Source organism: Tamandua tetradactyla, chromosome 11 (genome assembly GCF_023851605.1).
Source record: "Tamandua tetradactyla isolate mTamTet1 chromosome 11, mTamTet1.pri, whole genome shotgun sequence".
NCBI classification, from domain to species: Eukaryota; Metazoa; Chordata; class Mammalia; order Pilosa; family Myrmecophagidae; genus Tamandua; species Tamandua tetradactyla.
In genome coordinates this window covers 10,777,511-10,789,723 of record NC_135337.1, presented here as the reverse complement: position 1 = coordinate 10,789,723, position 12,213 = coordinate 10,777,511, and the positions used below count along the sequence as shown (strand labels likewise).

Genomic DNA, 12,213 nt, shown 5'->3' with positions numbered 1-12,213 from the left:
TGTATGGGTCTGGTGACCCCTGTGTTCCTTCCTCCCCATGGAAATGTGTATATATGTACTATGAATGTTCCTCCTTCGTATGTTGGCAGCAAATGACTTATGAGTTTTCAAGGGTCCAGAGCAAATGGAAAGAATTTTGCCTTAGGACAGACCATGCCTGTAACTGGCTTGATGAGATTATATACTGTCTCTAATTTTGTACTTCATGTGTATTGCTACTGAAATGTTTAAGGTTTCTGATGTTGTTATGGAATGAATGTATTTTATATCTAGGATAAACATGTCTTTTTTAGGGGCCAGAGGGTGGAATGTGCTGGTTTGAAAGGAAGTATGCCCCCTAAGAAAAGCCATGTTTTAATATAAATCCCATTTCATAAAGGTAGAATAATCCCTATTCAATACTGTATGTTTGAAACTGTAATCAGATCATCTCCCTGGATGATGTGATTTGGTCAGGAGTGGTTGTTAAACTGGATTAGGGGATGACATGTCTCCACCCATTTGGGTGGGTCTTGATTGGTTTATTGGAGTCCTATGAAAGAGGAATTTTGGACAATGAGAGATTCAGAGAGAGCAGAGAATGCTGCAGCACCACAAAGCAGAGAGTCCACCAGCCAGTGACCTTTGGAGATGACGAAGGAAAACACCTCCTGGAGAGCTTCATGAAATCGGAAGCCAGGAGAGAAAGCTAGCAGATGCCGTATTCGCCATATGCCCTTCCAGCTGAGAAAGAAGCCCTGACTGTGTTTGCCATGTGCCGTCTCACTTGAGAGAGAAACCCTGAACTTCATCGGCCTTCTTGAACCAAGGTATCTTACCCTGGATGGATGCCTTTGATTGGACATTTCTATAGACTTGTTTTAATTGGGACATTTTCTCGGCCTTAGAACTGTAAACTAGCAACTCATTAAATTACCCCTTTTAAAAGCCAAAAAAAAAGAAAAAAAGAATGCATTTGTTAGTTTTTTAAAATTAATTTTAAAATTAAATTTAAAAAACAAAAAAAAGTTAACCCCTCCTGGCCCTCACACCTCCCTCCACCCTCTAGATTGTACTAGTCCTGGGACCACGCTGTACTGAACATGAACACCTACAAAACTGCCCATTTCAGATGAAGAATTTTACAACAAAATGTTCTGGGCTCAAGAGTAGGCTGCTTACCTTGACTTTTCCAAACTACTGTATGGGATGTTAATGGTATTCTTGAGAAATTTAACTCAAAATTGAAACTAGTTCTCTTACCCCTTTACCAAACAAAATCAGCTTCCTGCAAAAAATGATCCTGGGTACAGTGTAATTCCAATTGGCAATGAGAAAGTCACTACACATATGGGGTGTGAATTCTTTCAGCATGGCACAGATTCCCTAAAGCTCCCAGAATGCATAGAATCATTTAGTATGTACCTTACTGAAATGCTTATTTATATATATATTTTGGAAGTTCTTTATACAATTCTTTGTTCTTTCTATTTTCACTTAGTCACAAGTTTTGAAGACCTCTGAGTTGGATTAGATTTACAAAAAAATAAATCCAAGAGACCCTTCTCTTCACCCCTGGCCCTTTCTCACATGCTGCCCTGGGGAAACATGGCTGGACACCCAGAGCAGTTGGGTATGTTTGCTGTACTAAAGTGAACCAGATAAACAATGTCTATTTAGCTCTATTAAAGAGCTAGCCCCTTACTGGACTGTGGGGCACCTCAGTAATTGACCCAATGTCTGATGCCACTTGAAACTATCAAGTCTTCTGTGTTTGTGGTTCTGAGCACTTTATCCAAGGGGTGAGCGTCCTAGACCTTGGAAGACCAGAAATCAACAGTGTAATATATTCAGTTGGGTTAATGGACCTCAGATCAAGAACTAAAGATAGGGAGATGGATTTATTCCAGCAGTTAGACACTGGAACCAGTGACATCAAGTGCAAAATAAATGTTTGCATGATCTCAAACAAAATATAATGAGCCCACATTCACTGGTCATCAGTAAGTCCATGCTTATTCTGTTCATTAACTATTGTCACTTGACTCAAGGACCTAGTGAAAAATCGTATGTGTGATACATTCCTGATTATTTTGAAGTGAGTGTAATAGCCACCTTCTTTGCGCACCATAACAAAATTGTGGTCACTCCTGTGACTTACTAGTTTTACAAATGTTCTGGTGATAGTCATTAATAGATATGAATTACTCTCATACAGATCTGTCTGAATCCAAACTTTTTTCACAGTAAAAGACGGTGCAGTTCTTCAAAAATTAAGCTTTCGACCTCTAAAGCCACTTTAACTACCTTGACAGATATTTGAATGTCCTTAGGTTCTTATCTCTTTCATGTAGTTTTTTCCTCTAACACTCTTTACAGCATGAGGAAGAGTGCTATGCAAATTCCTGCCCACCTCACGCTCTTCCTTATTTTCTCTAAGTGACCATAAAATTTAGTTTTACCTCCAGGAAGCAAAACTTAAATGGCTCTACCTATTCACTTTATCCTTAAAAAGTTACAGTTAAAAACCCTGGAAGAATTTATTCCTTTCTCATGACTACAAATTCCCATGCATTTTTACTCAAGTGTAATGGGGAGAACAGAGCTCAGGCTTGACAACAGTGAAGTATGGAATCTTCACTTGGAAATATTTTGCACATTCCTTCAATCTGCCCATTTCATAAGGTGATTTTGGCTAAATTAAACTTGCAAAGCTCAAAAGTACACAACTGATTGCATTTAGTTCCAATACAATTAGTGATTGACTCACAACTTCTAACTGGCAATAGCCAATCCACTAATCCAAGAAGAAACCAAATGGTTAGCTTAAATTCCAACTAAAGGGCACTAAAGCGACAATGGCACTAAGAAAATAATGGACTTATCAGGGTAAGATTAATACCCTGATAACTCATGTAAACTAAAAATGTCTAATTGCACAGAGAACACAATGCTTCAAAAAAGAAAGGCCAACAAAGCCTAAACTTTTTATTTCACAACCATTATTTCTGATTCTCCCCTTACTGCCATAATTTAGAATCTTCAGAGTCTACAAATACAGTATTCAGATTTCTACATCTGGACAATGGGGACGCAGAAGTGGTAAAGGTCTGGGACCAGGCTGTCTTCTGGTAATAAAGAGGACCGAGATTTCTCTGCAAGTCTTGATCAATTTTCAAACTTAACTGAAATGCCTTTAAGCTTTCCATCATCTCTATACTTTGTTCTACGGCATCTAAAATCTAATACAGAAAAACACTCATCTCTCACACAGAACTCCACTGTGGAGCAGTGAGAAAGCAGGTATTATAAAGGCACCAATCATACTCCTTACTCTGCCTAAAAATGGATTTCTAATTCAGTTTGATGGCAAGGATGTACAAAACTGTGATGTGTCCTGGCTCTACCGCAAAGTGAGCTGGGCTAGATTTTCACGAATGGGAGCATTTCCCATGATACCAGTGAATTAAGTGGTATAAAAAAATAAATAAATAAAGGAGCTCCTGTCACTATGAGTAGTATAAGAGCTGCCTCCAAGAATCCAGGGATGCCTACATCCCATACCCTACCCAGACGTGGCCAATACCTCAGGTATATAGCTAGCTACATGGGAAAAGTAATTTTTTTACAAAAATTATACCCTACCAGATATGGCCAATACTTCATGTATAGCTAGCTACAAGGGAATAGGAATTTTTTTTTAATTCTCACCACCATCAAAAATTGTATCTACACTCACAAACACAAATATTCATTTTTAAGGAAGTGTTTTCTCCCCACAACTTCTGGATGCCAGAATCTAGCCATCCCCAGGCTCAGAGACAATGCCTATTAACTGTACAGATCCAGCCTATCAAAATACCATATAAGGCTCCTATCTTGTTTCACAATCTGAAGGAGCAGTGACAACAGGAGAGGATATTCAGAGGGGATCTGTTGTCTTAAGTCCAGTCTACTCAGCAACATTCTTAAGTCCAGGGACTGGGACAGGTTCTGTAGGTATAACATGGTGGACGACCTGATGGTCCCAGCCCACCGTGGTAAGGAGAGAGTGATTGAGAGGAGACCAAGTAGCATCTCGCACAAAGTCTCTGTGGGCTCGGCTTCTAAACCTAGAAGAGAGAAAAAAAAAAGTTTGGGCATGGTAGCGACCACAGGAAAAAGCACATGAACAGTCCAGAGTAGAAAATGAACCCAACCCATACAGGACCCATTTTGGATGTCTTCTCTATACACTTCACCAAATGTACAGCCTCATCATCAGTACAGTGATGCAGCTCTCCACAGTGGACAGTTTATCAACCAATCCAGTCCACTATTTTATAGATGAAGAAATGATGGCTACAGGAAGGTTAGTGATATAGGCCAGAATCAGGTACCAAATCATGGCAAAGATAAAAACAGAATTCACTTCTCTTCTCTGGTGTCTTTATCCTACAGCAAATTGTATTCTTATATGTGATCTTTATGTGAAAAGAGCAGCCTGTCCTCCTTCTGGGAGAGGGCAGGAATGCCAGGCTTAGGATTTCTACCCACCACCTGCATTTCTCCTCTAGCAAGGACACTGCTGGTTGTGAGTAAGCCCCAGGAACAGGGTGATGGTGAACAGTCTGCACTGCTTCCTTCAGATGCAGTTGGAACATTTTCCTTTCAAGACATAAGCATTTTACTTAAGAAAAAGGACCCAGCTGCCCACTTGCTCCCCTGCCCCAATTCCTGACTGCAGGATTCCATCTCATACGTACACCTCAGAAAGGCCAGAGTCCAACACAGCAAGTGAGCAGTCTTCACTGATAGAGGCCAGGAAGGGAATACTGGGAGAGGGAAAAAAGGATTATGAAAAGTAAAGCCTACAGATACCAAGACAAAACCCTGAATAAGATCCCCACTCCCCAAAACCATACTACAAACTGACCTAGAGGAGAAGGTGGCCCAGTCCACACTTTTGAAGGTTAAGGTCTGGTTATCACTCAAGTCCACATCACAAGTTACAAAGAAAGATGAGGAAAATGGAGCACAGCCAGGGTTGTGGCAACTAACCAGCCTGTTTGGTCCCTCCCTGCAACCTCAGCAATAACCCCAGAAAGATCCAAGGGAAATAAAGCTTTTCCAACCACACAGTCCTAACCCTACAATCATGATTCACAGGAGACCGCACAACTCCAAGGACTATGATCTTAAGAGACCTTCAGTGTTATGAAACTTAAGTTAGAGCAGTATCTGCTCTAAGGTACTATTTGGTCAGGTGATGCTTTGCCAACAGAACATCCCCCTTTGCTGTGCCCATTCATACCCACTAGGCCCCAATGACAAAGAACTACCTGTGTGGAGAGAACACCAGCCCAGTGACACACTGGGAGTGTACAGTTGAGCGGAGGGCATGGCTTGCACTTTTGGTGTCCACCAGGGAGACAGTCCCATTCTCATCACCTGTAGAAAAAGAGCAGGAGGGGGTGCAAGGGTAGTTCAGTAGCAGAATTCTCGCTTGCCATGCAGGAGACCAGGTTCAGTTCCCGGTCCATGTACTTTCCAAACAAAGAAACCAACAAATAAAAATTCAACAAATAATGCTGCAATAACGGGATACTCACATGGGAAAAGAATGAAATGTGACCCCACCATACAGCATACAAAAAAAAAAAAAAAGGAAAGAAAAGAGCAGGAGCACACAGCAGTGGTTAAGAGCACGGACTTTGAATCCTGGTTCCTCAAGTGTGGACAAATTAACCACTCTGAGCTCGTTTCCTCTTTTTGTAATATAGGAATAGAGTCAATTGGATGGTTGTGAGAATTAAGTTAACGGACGAGGGAGTTATTATTTTAAGCACAAAACGACATGAACACATGTCAAACTACATATTGTCTGGGAAGAGGGAGGAATGAGAGGAAAAAAACAAACTCCACAGAGCATAAGACTATAACTGCTCAAGTCTTGCCAGCACATTTGAGCACTTAATGAATTATGTGCTCATCACCACATTAGCACTGCAACTATCCACAGAACCACCCACTGCTATATTGAGAGATAACAATCTACTTGCTTTGTGGCTTTCTGATTCCTAATGATTCCCAGAATACAGGAGCTAGTGCAAACCACCAGGAAAGCAAACCTACCAAGGGAAAATCATCATGCTCTCTAAAGCTAAACTAAAACTACTTGTGGCTCATTCCACCTCTCCTCTCCTCTGTTAGCATAATTCATTAAGTGCTCAAATGTGCTGGCAAGACTTGAGCAGTTATAGTCTTATGCTCTGTGGAGTTTGTTTTTTTCCTCTCATTCCTCCCTCTTCCCAGACAATATGTGGTTTGACACGCAGCCTTACCAAAAACAAAGGCTTCACTTTGCTGAGGATGCCAAGCCAGTGAGGTAGGAAGAAAGTCAGAGGCAGTGCAGCCTGCAACAAAGAGAAGAGGAGTCTAGGTCAAGACGTGCAGAGCCCAGGAGAGGGGAATTTCTCATGTGAAGGCACTCTAAATCCCAGGCACACCTTTATCCAATTTCCCAAACCTGGGTCACGTCCTCATTCTTAAGATTTATAACCTCCATAATTTATCCATCAGTCTCCCACCTTTCCTAGACATATGAATTGCAAGTTTCAAGCACAAATCATGAAGATAACAACTTGGCCCCTTTGTCCATCCATTTAACAGAGTAAATCACCCACCCAGGAACCAGGCCTCCCTCTTGGTACCTACTGCACAAAATGCAGTTAGCAGAGCTTAGGGGGAAATAAAGAGACTATGTCACTTATATCACGGTGACTGAGTAACTGTGCCTTTAACTCTGGCCTAGGAAAGTCTCTCCTAGGTGGGCTCCTAGCACCATCCTCCCACCACTGACTTGTCAGACTCACCCATCTGTGATGCTGGCTTGGGACAGCGGGTATCCCAGAGTAAAATTCTACTGTCCTAGAAAAAGAAACAAAGAAGAAAAAAAGAGGACCTTATAATCCAAAGCAGCTGCTGTCCAGGTCTCCACACTAGAAACCACACGGTCATTGGCCTAAGGTCTGGATGGGTTAGGAAGTGGGAAGAAAAGGGAAGAGGCTGCATCTCACCTCACTGCATGAAAGAAACACAGAGTCCTTGTGAGGTGAGGTGGCAACACAGGTGACCTGCCCAGAGTGACCTGTAAAGAAGAGAGAAAAAGAAATATGACCAAGAAGAGGCTGGGGGCATTACAAGGTGAAACCAGATACTACCAAGGGACAGGGTGTGAGAAACAGGCCTAGTCCCACTACGCAATTTAACAGATTTCTTGAGAGATTATGGATGAAGATAAAATGTAGAAGAAAGGTTGATGGAAAATGGCTTGGTGGGCAGGCATGGGTGGGAATAAATTAGTAAAGACAATAAAGGAGAAATTAGGGGCTGAATAATAACAGTGCAAAAGTTTATAGTTGAGATATCTTGGGTGTAGGAGCTAAATAATTTTACAGTAGCAGGAATACACATACCTCCAGGAAGTATGTAAAAACTTTCCCAGATACTGTTTTAAGGGAATCAATTTCTCCAATGTTCTCTTTGTTAAAATTGAACTGAGAAAGTGTCTATAGTCTTGCCAGCTCTGTTTTCCTACCTCTACTTTCATAATCTCCCTTATCCCACATTAACGAAGCAAAATATAACTCTCATCTATCTCAAACCTTACCATGGTGCAAAACTCAAGAGTGTCAAAACCTAAGGATTCCAAACCAAGGAATAAAAAGGGCTTTTCCCCAGGAGCCAAAGAGCAAAGCAGAGAGCATATGATCAGAAACAATGACCTGATCTCACTTCATTCACAACACAAACACAAGTGTGGCTCAGTGACTTATATCTTTGTTTCTGCCTAATAGTGAGAATTGAAAAATACAATAGATGGTTGCCATCAGGAAGAAATTCATCTGAATTAAAAAATAACATCAAATTGTTTCTGAAAGAAAGTTAAATCTAACTTGGCTAACTAGTTTAACAAGGCAGGTTTTTATTTTTTATTTTTTTATATAAATTTAAACCTTATCAGTCTCTGGGAAAAAACAAATTTAGACATTCTTCATCTCATATATCCTCAAGTACTTTACAAAGCCCTAACATAATTTTTTTACAAATTTTAATTAACCAGGTTCTCTTTTATAGCAAATGAAAATTAGAAAATTTGATAATGGAATTTTGAAAATTTTTTCAATACAATTCAGCTTTCAGGATGAAGCCATATTGCCTAAAATGATCACATTCTCACTTGTGGTGGTTGTTCTCTTTAGCGTTTCGGAGCCTTTATTAAGTCAAATGCAGACGGTTATGGGAGTCTATACTGTCTACATTCTAATCACTGCAGTTCTACTAATTTTCCTTCTTCAAGGCCAGAGCTGAGACGGAGCCACCAATTTTGTAGTTTCATTTTACAGAGACTCTTCAGTACAGGTTGGTTTTTGCCAGTTAAGTTACTTGGTAGAGATTCTGCATAAATTAAATGGGCCTAATCTACACATCTAAGACTTTGATAAAAAATATACTTAAAGCAAGTATACAGTAAATTATATGCCAGAAATTACCTCCTTTACAACTATTTAAATGTAAACCAAAACTCTTATATCAATTGAAAATGTGTATAAGGGGGAACATTTTTTCAAAATTCTTTTAGGCAGTATATATGCAAAAAGCTTTGAATTCCATTGCTACATAATAACTGTAGGTTGTGGAAATCAGGGTTTATTTAGTTATTTAATCAGACTTTCAAGGTAGAATGTGGACGTGCCCTGAGACAGGAAGATGGGATTAAATAAATTACTTTCCAAAGTTCTTCCCTAGCTCTAGAACCCATGGCAAGTTAACACAATGATAAATCAGAAAAGGAATATATTGCTCACTTGAAAAAAGCAAAACTCTGGGACAAGCACCATGGGGGATATAAAAAATGAAGAACACTTGTTTCTCTGCTATAAACAGATTTGAAATTCAGTGGGGAAATAAGATATAAACACAAAGAACTAAAGAAAAAGGCTAAGTGGAGGAAGTGTTAGAAAAGAGGCAGCAATAACCAGTAAAGCACATGACATGCCCAAGAAATAAAACACAAATACAGCTTGGACATTGGTGTAACATTATTGTCTGACTATTTACAAATGACCCTAAAGGTCCAAAATGCCTATCAATTTATGATTTCACTCCAGCAAAAACAAATCTAATCACACACTGTGAAATCACAATCAGCAGAGAAAGGTACTTGGTCAATCAGCCACAGTGATCACCAGCATCTAAATCTCTGGGTAAGGGACATTATAAAACCTATCTTCATGAAAAATACCTTCTAAAAGATATCTTTTTTTGAAGGTATTTTAAAAAAATTTCTTCACAAAAAATCTTCATCGCTTCCAAAATAAAGTCAACTGTCAGTGCTGTTACTGAAAGTGAGGAGAAAGAATATTAGAAGAAAATGATGGTCATTACTAGAAAAACATAAACCTTCTGGAGATGATATTCATAAGTTTGAGATTCTCAAATCTAAGGGTTTATTCCTTGCAAACATCAAGGATCTACTGCAACTGTGTTTAATTAATACAGTATGCTCAAAGGGGGAGTAATGGTACATGGGCTTGAATGCCATGACACGGAAATGGGACCTTACACTACTGGTCACAAGAAACCAATGAAAGAATAAAAGAGCCAAAGATTTTATGGGGAGAGACGCATGCCACTGTCTGTGAGGTAAAGCCTGAGAGTGAATGGGAGTCTAACAGAGATAAGAAAGGTGAAAGATCAAATAGAAAAAGAGTCAAAAGAATTTGGTGACTAAATGACAGCGGGAGAACAAAAGGAGTGAAAGAGGACTGAGTGTATGAGCCTGTAAGTCAAGAAGATAGTGAGGTCAAAAACAGAAATAAGGAAATTAAGAAAACGATAAGGGATAGATTTGGGAGCCTGACTTTAATTTGGAAAGAAAAGTATCAGGCAGGAGAACAAAGAACTGCTCCCTCTAACATCCAAGCAAAGCTCAGAGGGCCCAAAGGGAAGAATAAAACCGAAACTACTAAGGCCAGGACTGAAAGGAAAGAAGTGTTCACTCACCTCGGTATGAGTTCAAAACTGTCTGTTGAACAAGGTCCCAAACCTTAATGCTAAAAGCAAAAGGAAACAGGAACTTAATCTTGACCCAAGTTATCTACTTAAAAACAAGTGTTCGAACAAACACTTCCTTTAACCAACATGACCAGTTCTTTTATCTTTACCTGCTAGACTTTTTGCTAAGTTCTGTTATAATATAAAATTTCTAAGGAACTCTTTATTTACATATCATATTTAGTCAATGCATTCTCAAAATGAACACAACCCGTTATTTAATGAGGTTAACAGGATACTAAGGACATCTAAAGGAAGCATGGAGTGGCGCGAGGAGCACAGGGACCCACCAGAAGTCTTTGCTACCACTGACAGCTTGTGTGCCAGAGCTCAGGACACCGACTGTAGACACAATGTCATCATGCTCATACTTGCAGAACTTGCTGACAATGAGTGTCTCATTCTCATCTAGTTCCCATAATTCAACAGCACCTGGTTGCAGGGTGGGATGAAGATAGGACACATGAGAAAAATACGTGCTTGGTAATATCAAGTCAGTAACTCACTTCTAGGACACATTCATTAATAAATTTACAAAGAATATTATTCCTATAAAAGCTAAGTCCGCATCATTAGAGTTTTAGTTAACTTCCGAGTCATTTGATCTTATACTGACATTACTGTTTTCTTAGACAAAGTAACTGGGGGAGGGGGAGGGATGAGACCAGAAGCCTCTAGAAAAAGAGGGAAAGAGAAGGTCTGGTAAATCTATTATTCCACCTCCAGTGAGAAGGTTCTAGAAAATGAATGCCCAGGAGACAATGATGACGTTTCCACAATTGTCTTTGCAATACACATTCCAGTGACGTTAGTGCAGACACTAACAAATATTTCAAGTATTTGAATAAAGGTCTTACTGTCTTAAATGTTTGTTGAGTAAGTGCATTATCGAGCAGTGGCTGGCAAAAGTTCACTGTCCCGAACTGCAGTGTTCAAGTTCAACTGCAAGAAGCTCAATCTTTAATGTTGCACTTTTATCCTTTCCTGAAATGCCTGCCAACTCTCAAATTCTTATTTTTTTAAAAAATGACAAAGCCTCTATTACTGAACCTGACATTCTAAACAAAGAAAACAGAATTAAGACATTTAAGACAAGAAAATGGAAAAAGACTTTACAAATCGGCTTCAGCATCTCGTAAGTTTATACTTGGATTGGGATGGAGGCGGAGGGGGTTACACAGAAGAAAAACTTTTCCAATCTAATTCTTAAATTTGTTAGGCATTTTGCTAAGAAATCCCACCACACAATTCAAAATCTTGGGGATAATATTCAACCCACACAGGAGTTCGCGTTTGGGGCCAACACCTTCAAGCTTCCCCAAGCACGGCCTGGGACGTCCTGCCCGACCCGTACCCCAAACTTCAAGTCCTGGATGAGAGGAAAGCAACTCACCGGAATCTGAAGCCACTAGGATACCTCTGTCTCCAACCCAAGTGAGGTCAGCCACTCCGGCCTCCGTCTGGACTCCGGCAGAGCAGAAGCCTTCGTTGGGGGCAGCACAAGGGTCCTTGAAAAGCCAGAGAGAACCAGCCCAGCAGCGGCCACTCAGGCTCGAGGCCCCGAGCAGGAGCGCCCCATCTACGAAGGGGACAAGCTGTCAGCGCGCGCGAGTGGAAGTACTTGTCTCCATGGTGACCACACCGCGCAGCACGCGAGCCGGGTCCAGATCTGAGCTCAGGAACGCAGGGTAGGGTTGGGGACTGAGCTCAGAAATGCGAGGCAGGAACCAGGATGGCATGCGGGGAGGGGATGGGCTGGGTGGGTCAGTCCCGGCAAGCGGCTCCCGGCTAGGGTGAGGAAGCTCCCAGGCCCCAAACCTCCGCTCACCGGACCGGTACCGCGCAGCCTCCAACTGCCGCTCCATACAGGCCGGCGCATTAGGGGGAAGGTTCCACTCGCGGACCGCCGGGGGTGCGAGGGGAGGCGGCGTTTCCTTCCTCATTTCGACGGCTCGAGCCCCAGCCGAGTCGTCCGTCCAACCTTCAGGTCAGCCTGCAGTCCCACGTGGTGTACCTCTAAGCCCCCGCCCCTCTCCTAGTGCTACAGCAACTGTACGTCTCGCGAGAACTGCTTTACGCTTTCAGTCCACCATCCAGTGGTAGCGCTCCTGCAACAGGCTCTCGATGTCTCTTCTC

At 41.3% G+C, this 12,213-nt stretch overlaps 1 protein-coding gene across 2 annotated transcripts; it reads right to left on the bottom strand.

Moving 5' to 3' along the window:
- Nucleotides 1–2,933: 2,933 nt before the first annotated feature.
- Nucleotides 2,934–12,179, bottom strand: WDR77 (WD repeat domain 77). 2 transcript variants are annotated; one of them, XM_077119915.1, is made up of 10 exons: nucleotides 11,906–12,177; nucleotides 11,471–11,656; nucleotides 10,368–10,509; nucleotides 10,027–10,076; nucleotides 7,038–7,108; nucleotides 6,834–6,888; nucleotides 6,303–6,374; nucleotides 5,301–5,409; nucleotides 4,725–4,793; nucleotides 2,934–4,091 (listed from the first exon to the last, which is right to left on the bottom strand). In XM_077119915.1, exons 1-10 carry the CDS (start codon nucleotides 12,018–12,020, stop codon nucleotides 3,932–3,934), a joined length of 1,029 nt encoding a protein of 342 aa, XP_076976030.1. In that variant the 5' UTR covers nucleotides 12,021–12,177; the 3' UTR covers nucleotides 2,934–3,931. The 2 variants fall into 2 exon arrangements, with proteins under 2 accessions (XP_076976030.1, XP_076976031.1); XM_077119916.1 differs by lacking the exon at nucleotides 6,303–6,374 and having other exon boundaries at nucleotides 11,906–12,179.
- Nucleotides 12,180–12,213: the final 34 nt, after the last annotated feature.